The sequence below is a fragment of the Cydia strobilella genome, chromosome 2 (genome assembly GCF_947568885.1).
Source record: "Cydia strobilella chromosome 2, ilCydStro3.1, whole genome shotgun sequence".
NCBI classification, from domain to species: domain Eukaryota; kingdom Metazoa; phylum Arthropoda; class Insecta; order Lepidoptera; family Tortricidae; genus Cydia; species Cydia strobilella.
The window spans coordinates 27,303,782-27,329,057 of NC_086042.1; the positions used below are offsets into that span (position 1 = coordinate 27,303,782).

Here is a 25,276-nt window from a genome sequence, read left to right on the forward strand (position 1 = left end):
TTACCCTGTAGGTATTATTTTATCTCATTTTGTTAAGTCTTATAGTTTTAGAATGTTTTTAAATAGCCAGCACACGAAGCATAGTTTTAATTTTCTTACATAGGTTACTAATGCATCAACAAATAGGTGTATACTCTCTTTTGAAATTGTCTTTTGTTTATGCAATGTTCAACAAAGGAATATTGTCTAGGTATTTTCTCTGTTCTAAAATGAACGCTGTACTTTTGCCTCTCTGCAAAGTACGAATACCTACTCTTGTAAATACTAATTACTTTAAACACTTAGCTTAGGTCTATTACTTGATAACTTTGCTATCTAAATGTTTAATAAACATGGTTGAAAATAAAACAACAAAGCAAGTTATCTGGTTACTATAATTGTTAGGATTACATATACAAATAGTTTGGCATAGTGCCCACTGTTTGAAAATACATATCTCGGACTTGACTTTTTAATTCACCATAACCTAATAAAGTGTCTTTGTTATGTTGAATTTCACACTGGATTTTTCTATGGTATATTGCAGGCAATGAAACTGTTGCTTCTTGACGTCGAGTTTTCGTTGTCGAGGAGGCTTGGCTATGATTTTGTCCTCTGGTGTTCAAGACATCAGCTGGTTTTCTGGATTATGAGGTCGGTCTAGTGCTCATTAATAAAGTGATGATTAAAAGTGTTGTGCAGTGAAAGTTGTGGTTGAAAAGTGCAGTTATGTGTTAATTCATGCTCCTCTGAGCATTGGATGGAATTTCGAGCCCATCTGGATCGAAATTTTAATAACATGCTCTCATACAACCTACAATTTTCGATGACATTTGGCGCTTATGACCTTTTGGAATGGGAAGCTCCTACGTAGGACGGGGTGCGTTCCATTTCACGTGAAAAAACTTAATTCAGACTTGAAGTTTTTTTTTTTTTTCTCTCGTGTTCTTTATTGTGGAAATTTATTTCATGGTGTGTTCTTACACACATTGACACTGGAAAAGGGGAGACTGGGGTAATTAGTGCCCATCTCTATTTAAAACTGACTTTCTCGTATGACTGAATTTTAATCTCTGTGTAGGTATGTTCTGCTTGTTATACACTGTTCTCTCTCTCTCTATGGACAGTGTATGGGGAAATTGCTTCCACTTCTGTTGGAACAAAATCCTGAGGGACATATACTCACGTGACTTAATGTCTTGGTAAAATGGTTACTTTGAATGCTTCTCTTTGTATCTCTGGAAGGGGACGGAAGTCTTCGGTGCATTTCTGCACATATGGTACAAAAGGGGAGAAGGGGGTAAAATGTATCACCGGTCTTGACACTTAAAATAAAAGTAAAAAATTTGTAGTTTCTTTAACTAGGCGTTTATTTGACTGCTAAGTCGCGGTTTATCTGCTTTCATGCAATGGATTTTCTCTCACTTACAATCCGTGCATGGGGAGTTCGTGTCATTCTGCTACACGTCTCCATGGAGTCGACAAGGATCGAAAATTTTGTTTTCTTCCTATCCGTACACCACGCTCTGGTGTTACAATAGTTTATTCTTAGCTTTTAGTGTTTGAGGAGTCGGCAAAGGTTGGACGTGCACCCCGCTCAGGTATCCTGTGCTCGCTGCATCACCAATCTTCATCGCTCCCAAACTCACTTAGATTATAGTTTCTTGCATGTTAGGTGTAAACATATTAAACTTCTTTATTGGTGCTGCATATGCCTCATGGCATAGCGAAAATAGGTAGTAAGGTACTAAAAAAAAAAAAAAAAAATGTCAGTAAAAACATTTTTTTTTATCTAAGTTAGGTGGTAATGTTACGGTTCAAAATCGTAACTTGGAACCAATCTCGTTTCGACACTCCTGGCGACATCTAGCGGCGAGATTAGGAATAGTGTTGAGTAGATTAAAACGATAGTCGGGTCGAAGGCGTTTAACGCCATCTGTCGGGGTCTGATAACACCTTTGCATAAACCTGGCAACATTTACTGCAAGGCGTGTTCTCAGATGCTTCGATACATTATTTAAGGTCTTGTTCTGGGAGTATAATTGAAAATAGCGCACACGGATTATTTTCCCATATATTCCATCGTCTTTCTCAAATTATTTTAGACTCATAGTTTGTCAATTGTTTGTTGTTGGTTTTAGTCTGTCTCATTTCAAACATAGACAGAGAGAATCATGCCGTCTTTGTCTTGCACTAGTACCGGCACCCGAAAGAAAGGGATGAATGATTTTTCCAGTTGTCACTGACTGACAGATTGGTTTGACCGACTATAAAGATAATTTCGATGGCTGAGTGTGAGTTTTTTTTGTCCTCTTGATATGGCAACTTAAATACGTGGGGACGTGGAAGGCGTACGATGCTCCGTGACTTTTCAATTCGGCATGGCGTGAAGAGGGAAACATCGTCGATGGAGAGTCAATTCTGGTCGAGCGAGCAGCTCTAAAATGCAAATACACTTTGCAGCTTATAACCCGTAGCGAGCATACAACGTGGCAATGGCGTCCTTTCTTTTGAGTTCCTTGTGAATGATTTTAACTTGGCTTCGGGTCAACATGTTAGAGGTTGATACCAACAATTTCATCAAGAGTCCGGCTTGAAAGCCGGTCCTTTCCCCGGGTCCTTCCTTTCGCCCCTGCACACCTGGCTTTGTCTTCTGGAACGTGCTGGCGCAGCCTGCCCTTGCAGTATTGTTCTTGTGACTCCGTGCTGTTCATCGCGGCTGTGGCGTACTGGTTAGAACGGCTGGCTGGATACGCAACGACGGTCTCGCTGCGTATCATCGCGACTCCTGCCGTCTGCTGCGCGCCACTGGAGCGGCATGTAGCCGCAGTTCTGCTGCCTCTGTAGCAACACGTGTCTCAGGTGTGGTCAACTCTAATTTCTTTTAGTGATCTCTTAAGACTTAAATTAACCTAGCAAGGAACATACAATAGTGGCCTCTTAGATTTGATTTGAAGTGCAAAGTGCTAAGCGTGAAAACAGGACTTCATAGACTTTCTAACGTTTAACGTCTCATTATAACATAGTTCACCCTAGCATAATTACCATAAGTATGTAAATTCTGTATCAGGCCTACTGCCCGTCATCTATTTATTTAAGGATTGTGATTAAATGTGTAACTGAGCTCAAACAATAGTTTATTTTATCTCATATTAATCCTCTTTTCTTTTGCACGCTTTATGCGTGCTGGCGCCCAATCTTTCTTTAGCTTCATATATTTTATCTACTAGGAGATATCTTGGAAACTGCCAGACGTGTATTGTGATAGCAGCGTCGAGACCCACAACCCTGAGAGAACCCAAATAGAGTCTATAGCTTAATATACTGGTTACAAGTTGTTGTTGTCGTCATTTCACGCTCATTTGTAGGTCCCCGGCGTCCCCGCTTAGTTGTAGTTTCTACCTTCGAGCCGCAAGGCCCGTTGTACTTAACATACCACTTATTGAATGGGGTTGAGGGATGTTTGCACTTGTACTCGCAGATGCTGTGGTACGTGGTGTAGTCGTTGTAACAAAACACGTAGTCAGATTTGCAACCACACGGTCCGATCATCGGAGCCACTGAAACACAACAATATAGTAGGCCATAAAATATGACGAAACAATGTTTTTTATTAGATGACGGCAGAGAACGCCCAAGAAAGGGTAATGATTTGATGTATATTTACCATATCTGTGCCCCTTCGTTTGATTATTTAGATTTTTTGATTATTATAAGTTAGTAGAGAAAAATAAATTTCTAAACTGTAATACTTTTCATATTCAGGAAAGAAAATTGTGACTACGTTTGTATGGATAAGCGGTTGTTCACTATGCTCATAACGCATGTATGTCGTATGTTGATAAAACACAAAAACATCAATAAAACACCCGGGTCTGGCTTCTCACTTGTTGCTGTTGTTGTTATAGTCATTGGCTCAAAATAGCAAGGTCCTTGGTACAGTATAAACCAGTCCTTGAACTGAATGGTGGGATTTAGGCACTGGTACTCGCAGATGCTTTGGTACGTGGTATAGTCGTTGGCACAAAATTCGAAGAGAGGGTTGCAGCCGCACGGACGTGGGCTCGCTACCACTAGCCCAAACAGAGACACTGGAAGACAATATTATATTATACTATGTGTTTATGCAATACTTACGCTGTTAGGTTAATAATTAGCATAAGCATTTGTACTGTTTTCTATAAAAAGGGACCTTATTGTCGATGGCGCTTACGCCATTATTAACGATGCTCCGATATAAATACAATGCCGCGCGACGCTGGTCAGCGTAAGCGCCATCGACAATAAGGTCCCTTTTCATAGAAAATGCCCCATTTATTGACTCTCTCTGTGTCATTTTCAGCTTGGGCAAAAAAGCTTTCGTATTCCGGTTGTTCTCCTCTGCATTTCTCAACCGATTCTCGAGAAATTTCGTGAGCAGATACGTTAGTTAGATAGAACTTTGTGAGTTCGCTGTGATAATGATTCATCGAAAAAAAAATTAAGCTTATAGCGAGGTCTACAGCTCACAGAGCCACCAATTTAATAAAGAAGTATAGATACAACGAATGATTTACTTACTTAAACAAAGCACCGCTATAGTCTTCATGGTTATCTCGATTACTGGCACAGGAGATACACAAAGCTGTCGCCGTTTTTGTCAATTTTTAGGGCCCTGTCAAACTTATATCAGACCATTACCGGCCGGCCGGCAAAACTGAAGACTATCTGTCTGCGACTACAGACTAGCAGTTAGTCTGTAGTCGCAGAGGTGGCAGCAGGCCATTGCCAGCAGGCAATAATCGCTCGTGTGTGGACGTTATTGGCCTAGGACGGCAGGCCGCCCGATAAGGCATCGACTGCAGGCGGACTGGTAATCCCTTTAAACTTTTATTGTTCATTCGTAACGATTAAAATATTCAAATTGTTAACTCCAGTCAAAAAACCTTCTATTGCGTCTTTAATCTGTACACAATGTGCGAACACAAAAGATGTGTCCCGCCGAGTTTGTTGCCGGTCCCATATTGGGATACCCTCCTCCAATTGAGGGGGGATTTAAATCTCGAGGCAGAGGTGTAGGGTTAGAGCCGGCGTAGCTATATTTGACGTTCATAAGCGCATTGTAATATGCCTACTTGAATAATAAACGTTATCAACGTAATATAACAATAAAGTATTAGTTATTAGTAAAGTCGAAGGCAAAAATATCGATCCGGACAAATGGCTCAAAAATATGTGAACACGACTTTAGAACAGGGACCGGACAACCCTTTCCGCGATAAAACCCTTTCAATGGGCGACACTTAAACACGGCTAACACATTGAAAGACTTTCCCTATTGAACTGCAAGCCCATTCATACCCTTACCTTTGACTAACCCTTACCGAAGAGCTAACCAAAAATAAGGCTAGCTCTTAATAAGGGTTACCCTTATCTTTAAGCGCTTTTTATAAAGGTTTCCCTTTGCGTGAAAGAGACAGGATTAGTATATATCTACGGTAGTGTATGAAAAGGAAAGAAAATACGTGTCTAGTCAAAGAACGCCGCCGTCGCCGCCGACGATCGCTCGGATTCGAAATAATGTGTGCTTTATGAACAAGGTAGACGACTTAAATTAGCATGCTTATATGCTAAAAGGGAAGCCCTTTATAAGGCTAACTCTTATAAGCAATATGCAAGGTGTTGGTGAGCGGATGATAAGGGTTTTGTAAGGGTATTTGGGCTACCGATTACTCAAATGTGGTAGCTTTATATAAGGGTTTTTAAAACCAAAACAAAGGGTTTCGTCTGGCAAAGGGTATGGTGAGTTAAGCCTTATGCAATACCCTTATAAAACCCCGATAAGGGATAGCGGGCCGGTCCCTGCTTTAGAATCAGAATCAAATGTTTTATTCGTGATAAACTTAAAACTATTTTTTTTTTTAATTTATTTACACAAAGGGTACATGCTTACAAACAAAAAACAAACAAACAAACAAATTACATACAGAAGTATAACTAAAACTATAAGCATTTATAAAATAGGTAGGAGTTAAAGTTTACCACGAAAATGGTCTCGCCTCAGCATAACGCTGACCCGAAAGTCAGCGCTGATCTTCCCGCGAGACCATTTTGGGCCACGATCGCAGCCGTACGACACGGTCCAACCATAAGCTGAACGCAGCCTTTGCAGCAGCGACCAGCGCCTTTAAACTTTATTGTCTGAGGTGTAAGAGCGTACACATATTTTTGAAACTTTGGGATTGATATATATTTATGCCCTTGACTGTACAACGAATGTTTTACTTGAACAAAATACTATAATATTAGTCTTCATGATCACTTCGAATGCTTACACAAAATTAAGAAAAGTGTTGCTGTTTTAATTACTAATTATGTGACTAATGTGTACATACTAGCACATTATCGCATATGAAAAGTACAGCGACCGGCAATAATATCTTGCACTACGAAGGCAGCAAAAATATCGACACGGATCTTATTTGTAGCGCAATAAGTGTGTGTCGCATATTTTTTCGCGTTTCGTTTTACAATATAGGTATATTATTGCTGATGACTGTACAGATTATATTTCAAATTAAGTCTAAAAATAAAAACTAAACTAAAATATAACCAGCCGCTTTTGCCATTTATTTAGCAAATAGGCCACAATGCAGGACAATGAGGGCTAACGCGTATGAATTCGCCGCTAGGGGCGCTAGTGTAGATGGTGGTCTTTTCCATAGTTCGAAATGTCAAATGTCACTTGTCACTTCAATGACTGACAGCTTTTCTATAGTCTTTTGGACCACCATCAACAGAGGCGCCAACTGGTGAGCAAAAAAACGATAGCCCTCATTCTACATGCACGTCAAATTGTTTTACAAACAATAATAATAATTCACCAAAAATTATAATTCATCAATATTTATAGCCTAATATAGCATATTAAGGGTGTTAAAGACTATGAAGTGCTATTGATTGATTTTTAATTAAATTCGATACACGTTCGTTACAATTAAAAACTGCAGTATCGTCATTATGATTACGTAGTTAATTAATGCCATAATTTTGGTAATACTTATTCCTATGTAAGAAACTGAGAAAGGAGTATAAAATGCCTTGACAATTATTACATTCCTACATTTTCCCATTAGCACGAGTCCCTTACCATACCCAGATCAGGTTGAGTTGAGTCGCTCAATTAAGCCGGCCTACCGCGAGAACAGGAATTCGCAAGTTGCGGGGATCTTTCTCTTTTACTCCAATGAACGCGTAAGTAGAGTGACAGAGAAAGGTACCCCGCAATTTGGGAACTTCAAGTATACCTGTGCAGTAAATTCTGGCGCGGAAGGGTCCTGTCCTGGATTATCCTCATCCCCACCCATGCCACCTTTCCTCAACACAGTGCGCATTGGGACTCCTGGGAATCTGAATGGGAATCAAGATCTCTCCCTGGCGACGTCTTCAAGCCTAATACCAAGACTCGACCTGCTGGCTTTGAGGAGCCTGACGCGTCTGGTGCATGCTGAATCGGATAAGGACCGGAGTTGGGAACTGTGCTTACTTATGGCACAAATGGAACTGGTGCGAGTCACCAATATGCCGGTGTGGAGCACCCGAGCAGACCGTACACCACACGGTATTTGATTGTCCTCTAACCAGATACCATGGGCAGGTGGAGGACTTCACCACCTTAACCAAGGAAGCGGTACTATATCTAAAAACTGTAAATCTCTGAAGTAGAGTAACACAAAAATACATACGAAAAAAAAAACACAGTGCGTCAAAACTACGGCAAAACAATTTGTTTTGACGCACTTATTGCGCCAGAAATAAGATCCGTGTCAGAAATTTTTCTGCCTTCGTAGTATATTATTGCTATTAGTGACTGTACTTTTCAAGTTTAAGCTGTGATAGTGTGCACTCAGTGTACGTGCACATTAGTCACATAAATAGTAATTAAAATAGCGATAGTTTTCTTAATCTTGTGGAAGCACTCGAAGTGAATATGAAGACTCACCACCTTAACCAAGGAAGCGGTACTATATCTAAAAACTGTAAATCTCTGAAGTAGAGTAACACAAAAATACATACGAAAAAAAAACACAGTGCGTCAAAACTACGTCAAAACAATTTGTTTTGACGCACTTATTGCGCCAGAAATAAGATCCGTGTCAGATATTTTTCCTGCCTTCGTAGTATAATATTACTCGTGACTGTACTTTTCAAGTTTAAGCTGTGATAGTGTGCTCGAGTGTACGTGCACATTAGTCACATAAATAGTAATTAAAATAGCGATAGTTTTCTTAATCTTGTGGAAGCACTCGAAGTGAATATGAAGACTCACCACCTTAACCAAGGAAGCGGTACTATATCTAAAAACTGTAAATCTCTGAAGTAGAGTAACACAAAAATACATACGAAAAAAAAACACAGTGCGTCAAAACTACGTCAAAACAATTTGTTTTGACGCACTTATTGCGCCAGAAATAAGATCCGTGTCAGATATTTTTCCTGCCTTCGTAGTATAATATTACTCGTGACTGTACTTTTCAAGTTTAAGCTGTGATAGTGTGCTCGAGTGTACGTGCACATTAGTCACATAAATAGTAATTTAAATAGCGGTGGTTTTCTTAATCTTGTGGATACACTCGAAGTAAACATGAGGACTACAATAGGACTTTGTTTTAGTAAGTAAAAAGATTGTTGTATCAAATATCAGCGGATCACGAATTTCCTAAGCTTGGTTGTCTGGAAGAGATCGCTTTTCAGCGATAGGACCGCTTGTTATAATCTGGCAAACCCAATTTGTCAGTAAATAAGGAGCAAAAAACTATACTCATCCTTTTTTTGGTGATAGTACAAGCGTAAGACAAAAACAGTATGATTCTCTCTATCTATGTTTAAAATGAGAATGAGACAGTATCTGGTCAAAGTACATACACGTACATACATAGATATAATCACGCCTATTTCCCGGAGGGGTAGGCAGAGACCACGGATTTCCACTTGCTACGATCCTGACAAAGTATAGTAATAAATCTTATCAACTTCTTTGTAATTTTACATGTATTTGTAGAAAACATAATAATGTTTTGGCTCTAACATCACTACATTTTATAAAACATAAACAAAGTCCCCCGCTGCGTCTCAACTCAAAAACTACTGAACGGATTTTTATGCGAGCTTCACCCATCAATAGAGTTATTACTGACGATGTTTTAGGTGTATGTATTATTTGTTATGCTTTTGTGTATAACCTGGCGAAGCCGGGGCGGGTCGCTGGTAATAATAATTTTGTATATTTCAGTAATCCTGTTAGGGCTAGCGGTCGCCTCGCAACGTGGACCATGCGGTTGCTTAAAGGCCCTCGTATTTTGCGCCAACGACTACAAAACGTACCACAGTATCTGCGAGTACAAGTGCAAACATCCCTCCACCAAGTTCAATGACTGGTATATTCTGTACGAGGGGCCCTGCTCTTCCACAACGGAGACTACAACTCATGCGAGTACTACAACTAGTCAGCCTGAGACTACAACCGAAAGTATTGCTTGTTGTGCCCCCCGTTTAGAGTTATAACGCTGGCAACACAGCCCTCCGCCATCATGCTTACTTGTTGTGTCACATCTGTTATGAGTCCATAATAAAATGCATGACTATTACTATCTGGTTCTAATTTCACTTATTAGAAAAGGAGTTCCGCTTGTAATATTTATTGTAGTTTATTATGCAACGCGGCCCAGACATCATATTTAGAGATACATTAAAAAAATAATTAGGCGATGTTGTTCATTGCATGATACCTAATAACAGTATCTTGCAGTATCTACATCAAACAATATTCAACGAATAAATAATTTAAATGTAACAGGGCGGACACGCCATACATCAAAAATCATTTGCGTTTCTATGTGTGAACGGCACGTCTGTACACGCGTAATGCGACATTGTGTGAGTAAGTTGCTTAAAAACCGAACTGAGCGTTTGCCAAAAGCTCGTCAATCTGCTGTCGCGGGGCGAGTTAATTCGAATCGGGGTGTGTGGCGGTGCGTGGCCGTTCTGTATGATAATACTATTACTTATTCTGTGACTAAATTGAGGATAGCCTCAACTCAACTTGAAATACTATTTAGTTGTAATCCTCCAATGATCAAAGTTCATTAACACCTATTTGTATATGTATATATGATAAAAAAATAAAACAAATAAATTGAAAAGTAATAATTGTAATAAAAAGCTTTATTTTCCTTTACCCCCTTTCATATATTAGCTAAGCCGAATTTTTAAACCACAGATACTAAAATGACAGATCAGTGAGACTTTTGTCATTTAACTATTTGTGATATAAAAAAACATTTCAAAATTTCTTCATACTTGCGAAAGAGCCGTACACCCTCACACGGATGGCTGTATTGTACAGATAGTTATGTTAAAATGGTCGCACTGTTGTTTCGTCCGTCCCGTTCTTGCACGGCCCCTCGTGCACTTTAAAGGTGGTAGAGTTGGTACAATGGAGCACGCACTCGCTAAAGTACGTCAGGGAGTCGTTACCGCAGAACGGTCCGGTTGGGTCAGGGGGACAGTCGCACGGCTGCGGGGCGCAGCTTCCGTCGTGGACTTTGTACAGCGGCATTTTTGGGGCATCAGCAGGGGACTCTAATCAGAGAGAAATTAAATATTATATAACACAAGAACCTAACCTAACATTACCTAGCAGTATGTCAATTTAACAAACCAGAAGAACGGTCTGGTCGCGTCAGGGGGACAATCGCACGACGGGACGCAATCCACGTCGTGGACTTTGTACAGCGGCACTTTTCGAGAAAAGTGAAGCCAAAAATTAAACTTTTACTTAAACGACTTTTCGCTTTATATGCCCCACCTGTAAACATATCCGAGTAGTAGTCGACGCACGCCAGTTCGCACAAGCACCTATAACTCTTTAAATTGCTGCCGCAGACAAGATCCGTGCAGGTAGTGGGGTCGCAGCAGCCCTGCTCAACGTGCACCACGTCCAAGAGGCCAAAGGTCAACACGTCCAAGACGACAAAGATCACTGGAAAACATGGTTATGACTAATACGATGATTGTAGACACCGGCCGCGTGTTTACAGTAACTTATGATGTTGTCTTGCATTAGATCGATCGTTTTGTTCGTTTTTAGCGCGCAAGCCGGATGCGGCCTGCAATTGTGCTAATTCAGCCCGCGAAATGAGCTAATTTTCATCTAGTCTGCGAAATAGGCATGGAGTTGAGCCTCGTGTCAAAAACTTTAGTGACCTCTAGTTAGAAAGAGATGCGTAGATTTTTGGATGCAAGTTAAGAACGCCAAATAGAAAGTTGGATAAGGCATAGATAGATTGTTCGAAATTCTTAATAGGTATATAAGATTTCTTAAAAACAAAAATGTCTAAACCACCAACTAACGCTTCGATAAAATAGTTATTTACGATACAAGTGCGGAAAAGAGGAAATTCGAAACGAGTGGCGATAAATTAAAACACGACCGCAGGGAGTGTCTTAAATCGACACGAGTTGCGAATTACCTATTCGCACGTGTATCGTACAACGTTTTACAGTACATATGGCCCTTTAAACTTTCGACATATGCACGAAAAGTGCCCTTTACGCACTAGGGCGAGAAAGTTGCACCATATGTACTGTAAAATATATTTCATAACAAATGAGAAACACTAATAAAAACCTGTAACTATCATCTCGATTGTTGGCTTGGCACCAAGTCTCTGGCGAAAAATTAAATAAGATCTTCGTGCCTAATCAAACCGGTACTTTTAAATACATTTTCTGCATAAATAAAATATTAAGGAAATAAAAGTAAGGAAATTAAATTATCTTTTTTATTACGTAATAACAAAACTTCCATGAGACACAGACATATTGAACACCCCCCGTCCCGTCCCGTTATTAATATGTTTAATATATCTTTTTTATTATTTTGGATTGTTTTTTAATCCACGCAAGGCCCCGGATACAATGCTATCAAATGTGGATTGTTGCAAGTGAGGACACATTCGCTCTCATACGTCTTCAGATCGCTCGCACAGAGCGGGCCTTTCGGGTCAGGTTTACATCCACAGTTCGGAGTACACTTCCCGTCGTGCACCTTACGGACGTGCACGGCTGGATCGGCAAAATAATTGTGGCAGTGCAGCTCACATATGCATTTGTATGTGTTTAAGTCGCTGCCACAAATCGGCGCGGTGCATTCGAGAGGGTTGCATTTACACACGCCTTTCTGGTCCACGCATCCGACAGCGAGGATTGTCACTGGAAAATCATTGGGCCGATATAGAACTCCGAGGAAAACCCATATGGAAATGGAGTAAAAAAACGGGTATGGAAATAAACGTTTAAACGTAAAAAGGTAGGCTAGAGCCAAGACTAACTTAAGAGATAAAAAGTCAAGTCAAGAAAGTGTTTCACAAATAAAATAGATTACAATTACAAATTAAATATACATACACGCAAAAACCGCTAATATCATCTCGAGAAGTGGCGTAAGTGTGATTTACAATAGAAAATCAATTAGCAAGAGGTATTTTTAGTAATTATGTTAACAAGACGATAAACGTGCGTGCATACGGTAGGTGAGTTTCAGTACAGTGAAGGTCCCAAATATCCATCCGCAAATTTTCGTAGGGCTTTTGGCTAAATATGACTTAAACATGCGGCTAATTACCACTTAAGCATGAGTATAAAATCATCCAATCAACTCATTTAAGCATACGACATACAAGTAAAATCTGTTCATGTATAACTTGTATTTAAGCCGATGATGATGACGCTTATGACATCTACATACATATGACATGGCAGGACTATGATATGATATTATGCTAAAGTAAGAACGCTAAGTAAAAAAAATAATTGTACATTGACCCGCCATTTCCTATCTCTATCGTACGCGCATAAGTAGCCCGCTCGCACAATGCGATTGACCGCCTGTATCATAGGCGGGGCAATACGTGCTGGCCACGATATTGCGCGACTGGCTTATGCTAAGGCGACTACCATAGGTGGGAACTAAAGGTCCGATCGCTGAGTCTCGCTAGGTTGTCGCCTTAGCCTAAGCCAGTCGCGCAATGTCGTAGCCAGGCCGATATAACTATGTGAGTGCGAAGAGATAGGAACTGGCAGGTTAGTGTACGATATTGTTCGTGACTAGCATCCTTATTTTAAGACAAAACGAAATCTAGCAAGAATCCAACTTATACATGTATACTTTCATATTACATCGGTCAAATCTTACAATAAAAAAACAATGCGTGATGTGGTTCGGTATTTTTTGTATGCTGTTTAGAGTCCTTGGAGAAAACTGCAAAAAGTCCGAATTTTTTTGCAGTTTTACGCAAATTACGCAGGGAGCACAACTTTTTTTGCTTGCAAAACATAGTTTTACATTTCTCCAAGGACTCCAAGCAACATACAAAAAATACAGAACTACATCACGCATTGTTTTTTTAGGATATTTTTTTGTAAGATAGCGTAACGAACTATGTTCGAAACTCAACCTTGACAACCGTCCTTTTAATTATTAACTAATTATTTTTGAACAATTAAATAACTATTTCATAATCTTCATGTTACATAAGAGAACAACAAAAAAGAAATTAACTTATTTAAATGGAACGTTGACAGGAACAAATCGCATTAGACTCAAGTACTCGGTAATAGGTGTAGATTGAATTAAGTACTATAAATGTTAATTTTATAAACTGTTAGTTTATTTACAGTAAAAATAATATTCCTACCTTGAGTATCAGACAGATCCACAAAAATAAGTCCAATAAATAATTTCATATTACGTACAGAATTTAAAACTAAGTAAAAATTACTCAACTAATTTGGGCTAAAGTAGTAGAAAAGTACGATAAGGTTGGCAACTGTCAAATGTTTGCATAGATGGCACCATCATAGCTTGCCCCTTTTTCTATGAGATTGGATGGCATCCGGGCCAGAAAATTCCATTCCATAAATTTCTACAAAATTTCAATAAAAAAACAAAAAATTTACACAATTCTAGGGATTGACAGGGCAAGCTATGCTGGCGCCACTTGCTAAATGCTTCGACCGGCCAACCCCATTGATAGTAAAGTCAAAGAGAAAAGGGGACGAAGGTATAGAGGACAACGTTGACAGAGAATCTTACAAGGGACGGAAACATATGTATGGAATTCGGCTGGACAACGGAGCCTAGTGTGAGGTCACAGTCAAAAATTGAAATAATGTTTTGTAAATAAATGATTTTGTATTTTTTGTGATAGACGCTGCATCGCTGGGCAGACACATAGCAACTAGTGAAGAGTTACAGTGTATGTTGTTGTGTAGCGGACAGTATGAAGTTATGACTGCTGAAGTGTTGGAGTATGTACACCGGAAGACCGGTTACACGGTGAAGGTCTTCCAGGTTCGATCGCGCCACTACGTGCACTTTTTTGTGGTGCGCGCGTGCCGCGACCGCTTCAGGGAACCATCTGCGCGCAGATTTCTGGCCGTGCCACGCTATACATCAAAAATCACTTGCGTTTCTATGTATGAACGGCACGTCTGTACACGCGTCATGCGTCATAGTGTGAGTAAGTTGCTTAAAAATAGTACTGCCGGCAAACGGCCGTCAATCTGCTGTCGCGGGGCGAAGTAATTCGAGTCGGGGCGGGGCGGTGCGTGGCCGTTCTGTATGATAATACTATTACTTATTCTGTGCCATGGGTGTCGTATTTCGGAAGTTCCGGGGTAAACTGTCGAATCCGATACAAGAGCAAACGATTCTACGGAGTACGCCGTTATGGCGCCAAAATAATGTTTATATGTTTATTAAATTTATAGGTAGGTATGTAAATGATTTTAATTTGATTTATGAACTATGCAACAATGACTTGATTCACGTGTTTGTGTGTCAAGCATTCACAAAAGATATGTTTATGTAAATGGATGGATGGATATGTTTATGTAAATGGAAGCCAATCACTCAATCAAGTTTGATAAGCCTCTGGTTCTTGCCAAGGAGAAGCGTTACATACCCAGAATGCTGCGCGAGGCCATTGAGATTAAGAAATATCCAAACTTTAATAGGGAAGATGGCTTTTCTCTACCACCAGCTTGGGATCCTGTAGTCCATCTGATAAAGGAGCAAGCGAGACATAGACTGTGAGACCTTAGTGTTGGATGATGCTGGACATTCTGATGCTTTGAAAAGATGTGTCCCGCCGAGTTTGTTGCCGGTCCCATATTGGGATACCCTCCTACAATTTAGGAGGGAATTAAATCTTCTCGGGTCCGTGGTGTAGGGTTGGAGCCGGCGTAGTTTTTATCGCGTACTTAAAAAATACTTACTTGAAAAATAATTATAGTGTATAACTAGCCTTATGAACCGATTTTGCATGTACAACCAGCCTTAAAGTTTGTAGTCTATGATTGTTCATTATTTTAGTATGTGGGTATTTTTGCACTTTGTAATTTTTTCCTCAGTCACCCGTTGACCACGAACGCTGTAAAGAGTTCGAAACGTCGGGATGTATTATAAATTCAATATACGCGATATAATCCGTTTTCATAGTTTTATTTCATGAGTAACTATCGCGGTAACCGAAGACAATATTAAATGGATGGATGATGAAATACTTACCCGACTTTTTAACTTAAAAAATTAGCGACAAGCAAACAGACAAAGTCACGAGATACGGGTAGTCAGGTAGTATTTTCTGACATGTTATATTTAAAACATAAAATAAATTAAGTCACGCAAGGCATTAATTAGAAACGGAGATAAAATGTATGACGACGGCGCCGACATATATAAATGATTGAAAACTGCTATTTCGTTTAATATGTAATACACTTCCACGATGAAGGCATTTGTATTTACATGTAAGTACCTATTCTACTATATACAAGTACCAAAGAGGATATAATATTATAGAGCGGTACTGTCATAGTAAATTTTGTAACCACAGTAAATTCACTGCCATCTATCGACACACGTTAAAACTAAAAATGGAGATTTATAAAAATACGATAAAATGTATTTAAAATATGGATAAATGATTGTTTTTATATGTATTAATTATCTTTATGATTTTGACCCATGTTCTTTCACTGATATGCGTTAAAATTGTAAAATAACAAACGAAACCGTCAACGCCCTCTATACGAGAGTAGGCCAAAGGTACTGGCGCCATCTGATCGAGAGTAATGCCATGCGTGAGTAAAATTTTCGTGATTTTCGAGGCACGTTTTTTCCTTAGACTATCCATCTATTACGGAGTTATATCTATCTTTGCAACTACACAATGTATCATAATGAATAACTAAACAAAATTGTGGGCGAATTCAAGTTCACCCATGACTAGCTTTTATTCAATAAAATACATTTTCATAATCATATTAGCGTTTTTCCTGGGATTCACTACAACTTAATTCCAAGATAATATGAATTGTTCAAATACGAGTAACCTAGTAGTAGGCTGCATATTGTGACCGTTAAGAACACTTGAAAATCGATGGTCAATATCAAACTCGTGAGGCGCTATAGATATTTGTGGGTCGTTCTCTTGATTGCGTCACACGCCATACATCAAAAATCATTTGCGTTTCTATGTGTGAACGGCACGTCTGTACACGCGTCATGCGTCATTGTGTATGTTGCTTAAAAACCGTACTGACCGTTCGGCAAAAGCTCGTCAATCTGCTGTCGCGGGGCGAGGTAATTCGAATCGGGGCGGGGCGGTGCGTGGCCGTTCTGTATGATAATACTATTACTTATTCTGTGCCTATGCTCTATCGTATTTTGATGTATGGATCCCTCTGGATCCGTGCATCTGGGCAATGCCTACCTCGCAAAATGGCTACACGTGTATTTTGGTGCTTTTTCCATCAACAGTCGCTACTTGTAACTCGTTCTCTTTTCACAAGATCGCTAAATGAATCGAGATTTCAACAATATTAAATGTCTTCATTAAATCTGTTTTAGTATCGCTGTTCGGGCTGGCGTCCGTGGTGTATTCACGGGCAATGCCAACACTCTACCGGCTACAGCCGACGCCGGACGTGAGACCGTTGCCACCGCAACCAGACGTTCGTCCGTTGCCACCTTCGACTGACGTGTACCCACTGCCCCCAAACCCCGATGTAAACCCACTGCCTCCTAATCCTGACGTGTACCCGTTGCCTCCTAATCCTGACGTATACCCATTACCTCCAAATCCTGATGTATATCCATTGCCTCCTAACCCATACGTTGACCCTTTACCTCCAAGCCCGTACGTTCGTCCCTTGCCCCCTAACCCAGACGTAAACCCCTTACCTCCAAGCCCATACGTCATCCCCTTACCTCCAAACCCATACGTTGAGCCTTTACCTCCAAACCCGTACGTTCGTCCCTTGCCCCCTAACCCATACGTCATCCCCTTACCTCCAAACCCATACGTTGACCCTTTACCTCCAAACCCATACGTTCGTCAGTTACCCCCTAACCCGGATGTTATCCCCTTACCTCCAAACCCATACGTTCGTCCCTTACCCCCTAACCCTGACGTTAACCCCTTACCTCCTAACCCGTACGTTCGTCCCTTACCCCCTAACCCTGACGTTAACCCCTTACCTCCAAACCCAGATGTCTACCCACTGCCTCCAGTTCCTTATGTGAATCCGTTGCCTCCAAATCCGTATGTTCGCCCATTGCCCCCAAAACCTAAACCGACCCCAATTGTATACTAATAATAATTTCTGTCAAATATAGATATTTACCTAATAACACAGTATGGTAGTACAACCATTCCCAAATATGAGCGTTAGATAGTATACCCTTATAGACTAATATCTGCGACAAGATACCCACAAGTTTTTAAATATACCATTAACTACAAATAGTTGTATTGTTAGATAGTTACAATAGAATGTTTAGGTACTAAATAAAAAGATCAATAAATTATTTTTCCCCTCACTAGCTCGGAAAGTTGTCGTTTATCCTTCAATACAAGCGGGGAAAAACGCGTTTTATCCACTAGTGGGGAAAGTAATTTGACCTTGGATGGAGCGTGTTTAAGTAGCTTGACAGATAACAAAAGGTAAAACGCTCATGATAATGGTTCGTTCGATATTAATTATCATTAAATAAATGGTTTGAGAATCTAACAAAAAATACCAAATTTAGCTTTATTTAATGATTTTAAGTCATAAACCTTAAAATTCCATAAAAAACGTTTGTTTTTTAATAATTATGTTAAATATAATTCTGAACGCACAAGTTAAGTCGATGCAATTTCAAAACGCATCATTGACATTTCATACGTCAGAAATGGCAATATTGTCAAAAATCTTTTACTTAAAAACTTCTCACGTAAAAGTACAGAATTTCCAGAGTTTTTTTGTTATAATATCGTAAAAAAAATGAGTGAGTCCAGTTGATGAAGATGATCTAACGCCTGTGGATGTTGCACTTTCCTCGCTATAGTGAGGGGAAAAGTTTTGTGTTACACACGGGTGCAAATGTATTTTACTTCTCGTGTGTTAAAACACTCGCGGGTAAAATACAACTTTGCACCCTTGTATAACAAATAACTATATTAATACTGACTGACTGTTATATTTTAAACGTTTTAAATTCCTATTATATAAGAGCAGAGAGTCAGAGACTAGTAAATATTCTAGGCGAATAACTTCTAACCTAGAAGATCCTCGTGCCGCCCAAGAAAAAAAAAAAAACGCGAAATCAGAGGGTCTACCGCGAACCACGTTCGACGTGTTGCCTCTCTGTCGCACTTGTAAATTCGTATGTAAGTGTAGCAGGGAGGGCTATACGCCCAATGTGCAATCTATGAGACAATTTAAAACTGCCGTTATTGCGTGCGGAATGAGCATTATATTGTACACTGGGCATAGACCTAGCATTACATAAGATGAGCTATACGCGTGCGCCCGTGAGGGGCAGAACATACGCAGTGCGACAATATGATTGGTCGAGTAGATTTGTAGCCCACCATAAACCATACTAAATTTACGGTAGGGAATAAAAAAATGTGAGACTGTGACAAGGACAAACAATAACAGCGCTTTCTCTGCTACTTCTACTAAAGGATGCATAAGACTATCCTGCTCGGTCATTCCCCCCACCCCTCATGCCCGATCCAGTTTAGATTCATGACACTGGGCGTTTAGCACTAAATTAAGTTTTTGACGTCAAGGCGTTTATGCCGAGTGTTACTTTGTATTTGTACAATGTATTGCACATTGGGCGGCACGAGATTAAGCTAAAATCTGTCACCTACAGTGCTTTTATGACTTTTATGACTTTCCAAGCCGTTGTCATACTTCTGTACGTACATCTGTATGTAGTGCATAATCTTTTACCATCGTTTCGAAAACGCTTGTATTTTGTCATGCTACTTCATTCAATCTCAGTACTTTTTGTACTGAGACTGACTGAAATTGTATGACACGTTCGTGCGTTCCCGTGAAAATACGATATTAAAGATACATACTTTGCCCTTTAGCATTCGTTCTGACAGTGGGCTAGGTCTGCACTCCCAAAACACACTAAGGGTAGGACAGACAAGACAATGCATGTAGTGATAAAGCGTTTTATCTTCTTTTTTTTACCTTTTCATTGGAAATGGTTAAAAATGTCCTCGAAATAGTAAACTTGCTGCTTTTTTAGTAAGAATTTAAATAAATGGGAAGTAAGGATGAGCAGAAATGTTAAGATTATACCCCCATTTTATTATGACAATACATTAACACTACACCTTTAAATAAATTTATGCAATGACCAATGTTACTTCCTCTTTCGATTAGATTAACTAAAAGGTAAAAGGGTATGACTGGAATGTATAATGAGTTTATTTAATCTCATTAATGAGATTGTAAAGAAAATTTATGATGACTTTTATTTTTATTTAAAAATATATATAAGTCACAGGCACATGTGTATACATCCTTATGCTTTTCACACATTTTATGCCATTAAGAAAATAATTGCACTCAGTTACCTTTAAAAATGTGCTTATGCGCATTATACATGCCTACAAATCATAGTGTTTTATTCTCAATATTAATTAGCTATGTGCAAAGTGGTGTAGGATGTCAAATCATTCAATAAACACCATCAAACATATGCATTTACTTGTAGTCATAGAATTTATTTCTGTACCATTTCGTACCTTTAGCCTTATCGTGAGTCACTGACAGTGTCATAACTGAACTGACACTTACGCTAACATCTACGTAAATTACTTTCTATACATCTCCCTCGCACTAATATATCAGTATGAACAAGATGCATAGAAAGTAAGTTACGCACACGCTATTGAGTTATGGAGTTATGGAACTCAGGATCAAATATTCATGATAAACACACAAATAAATTACCTTAAGCAAGATTTGAACCCGGGGGTATTTCCTTCTACCAAAGATGTAACCATATCAAGAGATTTTCTTCCTTTTATTTGATACCAGTCCCTTATTGTTTTTAAAACCATATGATTTTAACGATTAATTGTTTTCTGAGAAAGCCACAATGTTATCTACTAAGCCGCTGCTACCTTAGCAAAAAAAATCATCCAGTTCTTCACATCTTCTAAGTTAAAACTGAACTTGGTTGTCTGTGATGTCCATAGCTATTATTTACTTTAGGTATATATTAAACTATTATAATTTTTTAAATAAAAATTTTCAAAATATTATAAATATTACAAAAAAAAAATTTTCTTTTAACTAACTAACTTACCGGGATGAATGCCAAATTAGCAAGGTTATGCATAAAATCCCTAGAAAAAAACAACATAGAATCTGATCACTAATTCTAAACTCACCCCGTCGATGATCTGGCAGAAATGAACAGCAACGCTGGCGCTGGTGATGTTTGGATGTTTGCTGGACTTGTGGAGGAGGACAGAAATCTTCTTTGACCGGATCTTGGTGGCCCGGTAGCCAAACACAAACAGCATAGAGTCAATCACATTGCTTTTTCCGCTGCCATTGGGGCCTATGATTGAGGTGAAGCTCTGAAATTAAAAATATTAAACATGTTAAGGTAGACTTTCGAAGTCATTGTTAAACAAGTGCGAGTCGGACTTGCACACCGAGGGTTCCGTACTTTTTAGTGCTTGTTGTTATAGCAGGAACAGAAATACATCATCTGTGAAAATTTCAACTGTCTAGCTATCACGGTTCATGAGATACAGCCTGGTGAAGTACAGACGGACAGCGGAGTCTTAGTAATAGGGTCCCGTTTTAACCTTTGGGTACGGAACCCTAATAACCTTTTCAGTGATGACCTTGCCTGTAATGCTGATGATCCAATTTTATTTCCAATAAGAGGAATTATTTCTAATGCCAACAAATGAGACGTTTTCAATCAAAAGGTACCACATTGTCGCTTGTCGATAAGGTTGATTTCTAATTGAAGCTATATGGAAATAGCGCCTTACTGGCAAGCGACAATAAGTACCCTTTTGGTTGAAAATGGCACAAATATTTGTTATCATTTATATTCTTGCAGTAGTAACACTTTGGCACCCTAGAGGACATAAAAGAAACAGAGGTGTGCCCACCTTTAAAAGATGGTCCGATGAAATCACAGACATGGCTGGAAAGACTAAAACATGGACCAGATTAGTGCAAAATAAGGAAGAGTGGAGAAGATTGGGGTTGCCCAAAGGCACACAGAATCGGCTATCGTAGATTAAGGAAAACTATAGATATAGTATGAAAATGTATTTCTGATATAAGGCCTGATATAAGTTAATTTGTGTAACAATATCCTATAACAAGTTTCTTCTTTTCTTTAATATTCATCAGCATGATGCATGCATGCATTTGATATAGACAATAACATCCATCTACATGGTGATGAACAACAAAGCATGGTTTTAAGAAACAGTATTCTATAAAAAGCTTTTATATGTCTAAAATATGACTAAAAAAACTTATGCAATTGTCTTGGTAATAGTTACATACCTTATGAAAGGGTCCAAGGGTCTGTACACCAGCATAGCTCTTAAAGTTCTCATTAACGATATGCGTTATAATAAGTCTAGGCCCTGTGGCGTCAAACGTACAGGCCGGCTTCGGCGCTGGCGGTATGTACACTCCACCCATGCGGATCCCCCCTTCTTCATCTTCAGAAACACGGTCTACATCACCGTCTATAAGGAACTCTTGGTCAGCTGCATCAGTCCCACCGTTTGTAACCACATTCGTGTTTTCATCCACTTCATCAACTTCCATAGGCTCCGCGTTACCCTTTTTCTTTCGGCTCGTCGTCATTATGAGGCAATTTTAGAAACACAGCTTAATTTAACGCAAACCGGGAAAACGACGCGATACAATATTTTCACACGGAATTGAAAATATTTTGAACAACGACCGTTTTCAATATCCAAGCGCGAATTTGGAGTCACGTTTGACAGCTGATTGTCAAAACATGATCAAAACTGAAAATAAATTCCGTTTTTCCTATTGTTTTATATTTGTCGAAAGGATAACATTTGTTATATATATATAAAAACACGGAATACTTATAGTTTATATAAATTAAATAATACGCATAAAAATATGATGTTTCAATTAAAAGTTACAAGATTAGTCAATAAATAACAATGGACATAAAATATTGGCAGCAAAATTTATAGCTTCCAAATCGCACATGTTTTGACATACTTAAAAGTTACCTGAAATATCTATGACATGTTAAAACTGTTGCAAACGATGTGTATTGTGTTAATTAAAAAAAATTGCAAATATTTCAAATAAATGATATCAGGTTGATATTATTATATTTCTTCACCGATTAAGACGATCTCATTATTACTCGTTTTTTTTATATTTAATACTCACGACTTTGGGAGAACAATATTATTCGTTTAGACCCCTCTTAAGCTAGCTGTCAAAAACAGTAAAGATGGCGAACCGGACGGTAAAGGACGCGAAATCAATTCGCGGTACAAATCCACAATATTTAATAGAAAAAATCATCAGAGCACGTATATACGATTCGAAATATTGGAAAGAAGAATGTTTCGCTCTTACAGCAGAGTTGTTAGTGGACAAAGCGATGGAATTGCGCTACGTCGGCGGCGTGCACGGCGGTTTTATTTACCCGACTCCTTTTCTATGTTTAGTTCTCAAAATGCTGCAGATCCAACCTGAGAAAGATATTGTGGTTGAGTTTATTAAGAACGAAGAATTTAAATATGTGCGTGCATTGGGCGCTTTTTACATGCGCCTCACAGGAACGTCCGTAGACTGTTACAAGTACCTGGAGCCCTTATTTAATGATAACCGCAAATTGAGGCGTCAGAATCGCCAGGGACAGTTTGAGATAGTGCACGTAGACGAATTCATAGATGAGCTGCTTCGTGAAGAACGTTTATGCGACGTGATACTGCCGAGGATACAGAAACGGCATGTACTGGAGGAAAACAATGAGTTGGAGCCTAAAGTATCAGCCCTGGATGATGATTTGGACGAAGATATGCCCTCTGATGACGATAATGACCCAGAATCCAAAGAAAACCGAAGAGACAAGGACAGAAAAGATAGGGACAAGAGGAGAGAAAGGTTAGAATGTTTTTTTTTTATTACTGTAACACTCATACCAGCCTCTCAGAGGTGTATTAATGCCATTATATTATTAATTATATCTAGTCATATAAAAATCCCATTTGTCTCAACAGGTTTTGGTTTTTGGGCAACTATAGTCTGTTTTTTTATTCTGTAGACTAAAATGACATTTCATGTGTTGCTAGTTTTTTACGTCTTATAAATAGTGATGTGCTACAACCGGTACTAACCGAAAATAAAACATTGGAAGGTCTTATATTTGTTGATGAAGACGAGAGAAACACACTGAATACATCCGATCACTATACGAGTAAAGTAATGAATGTCGAAACTAAAAATACCAAAATGGCAATGGAATCTAAAATTAATTTAATATTTATTGGTTATTCACAAACCGACATCAAAGAACAGCACTGTTTGTTTTAAGCTGGTCACATTATTTCTATGTTTAAACATTTATGGTTGTCATTTTAGTCTACGGAATAAAAAAACAGACTAGAGGACAATTTAATTACCAAAATTATTTCTTTTTTGCATCCTGAAGAACTAAATCTAAAAAAATGCCAGTTTCATGCCATAACCAAACTATTGTGATGGTATATAATATCAAACAGCCACAATCAACTTATGTTCTTATACTATTGTCGGTTAGAACCTCACCTATCTCCATAATTATTGATCCTAGAGAAAAATGTTACATGACAAAATATACTTAAGTTGACATTTCTTACACAACATAATAGTAGAAAGTTGGGTTCGGAAATTTGTACTTTTCGTCGAAAATTTTCTTTTTTCCTTTGGTCCCTTTGGCACACTGACCCACAAGCCTACAGTTTTCACTAGCTCCAAATTGTCAGTAGTTCAGAAAATTCTACTGGCCCATTCCTTTGAATGAAAATGTTTGTTTTACTGTGTTCTCAAAACCAACCATCATCTTCCTCGCGTTGTCCCGGCATTTTGCCACGGCTCCATGGGAGCCTGGGGTCCGCTTTTCAACTAATCCCAAGAATTGGCGTAGGCACTAGTTTTTACGAAAGCGACTGCCATCTGACCGTCCAACCCAGAGGGGAAACTAGGCCTTGTCGGGATTAGTCCGGTTTCCTCACGATGTTTTCAAAACCAACCAACCCCATAAAACTTTGAACTATGACCCCTGTCCAAATACTTGTTTAAAATCACCTTGAATAACAATAATTATAATCATTTCAGATCACGAGACCGTGATCGCAGGCCGAAAGACCGCAAACGGGAGCGCTCGCGCAGCAGAGAACGCGAACGGCGGCGAGAACGAGACCGCGAGAGGGAGAAGGAACGCGAGCGCGAGCGAGACCGCGACAGAGAACGCAGAGAGCGCGAACGTGAGAAAGAGAGGGAAAGGGAGAAGGAGAGAGACAGAGAGAGGAGGGAGAGGCGTGAGGTTGAGAGAAGGGACAGAGACAGAGGCGGGAGGTATTAGTGAGAATAAAATCATTTTAAGAACCGTTCAGTAGTTTTTTTTTTCTTTCAACATAGATTTCATTGATTTCAACACATAGATAGACGGCTTGAAGCAGTTGGACAAGTAGTCCATCTATGGTGGGCCTAAAGGGGCCCACTGATTACCAGTCCGCATGACGATATCAGCCTGTCTGTTATCGGAACTGTAAAATTTTTGTTCTAACAGACAGACTGATATCATCCGGCGGACTGATAATCAGTGGGCCCCTTTAGGCCCACCATAGATGGACTACTTGTCTAACTGCTTCAAGCGGTC

At 39.2% G+C, this 25,276-nt stretch overlaps 4 protein-coding genes across 4 annotated transcripts in view; 2 read left to right on the forward strand and 2 right to left on the reverse strand.

Moving 5' to 3' along the window:
- LOC134755151 (structural maintenance of chromosomes protein 4) overlaps nucleotides 1-22,350 on the reverse strand; it is a 77,044-nt gene extending 54,694 nt beyond the window's left edge. Inside the window, exons 1-2 of the mRNA XM_063691645.1 lie at nucleotides 21,919-22,350; nucleotides 20,772-20,963 (exon numbers count right to left, since the gene is read on the reverse strand). Of these exons, the coding sequence (XP_063547715.1) occupies nucleotides 20,772-20,963; nucleotides 21,919-22,227 (501 nt within the window). The 5' untranslated portion in view covers nucleotides 22,228-22,350. The remainder of the gene's footprint in view (nucleotides 1-20,771; nucleotides 20,964-21,918) is intronic.
- On the reverse strand, nucleotides 11,884-12,562 carry LOC134755129 (serine protease inhibitor dipetalogastin-like). Its single transcript, XM_063691610.1, has 2 exons — nucleotides 12,427-12,562; nucleotides 11,884-12,231 (listed from the first exon to the last, which is right to left on the reverse strand). Exons 1-2 carry the CDS (start codon nucleotides 12,446-12,448, stop codon nucleotides 11,912-11,914), a joined length of 342 nt encoding a protein of 113 aa, XP_063547680.1. The 5' UTR covers nucleotides 12,449-12,562; the 3' UTR covers nucleotides 11,884-11,911.
- On the forward strand, nucleotides 15,737-17,679 carry LOC134755053 (uncharacterized). Its single transcript, XM_063691534.1, has 2 exons — nucleotides 15,737-15,831; nucleotides 16,934-17,679. The coding sequence occupies exons 1-2, from the start codon at nucleotides 15,810-15,812 to the stop codon at nucleotides 17,677-17,679; spliced, it is 768 nt and encodes a 255-aa protein (XP_063547604.1). The 5' UTR covers nucleotides 15,737-15,809.
- A 488-nt stretch (nucleotides 22,351-22,838) lies between the features above and the next one.
- LOC134754606 (pre-mRNA-splicing factor 38) lies at nucleotides 22,839-24,998 on the forward strand. Its single transcript, XM_063690924.1, has 2 exons — nucleotides 22,839-23,520; nucleotides 24,733-24,998. Exons 1-2 carry the CDS (start codon nucleotides 22,862-22,864, stop codon nucleotides 24,977-24,979), a joined length of 906 nt encoding a protein of 301 aa, XP_063546994.1. The 5' UTR covers nucleotides 22,839-22,861; the 3' UTR covers nucleotides 24,980-24,998.
- The last annotated feature ends 278 nt before the right edge of the window (nucleotides 24,999-25,276 follow it).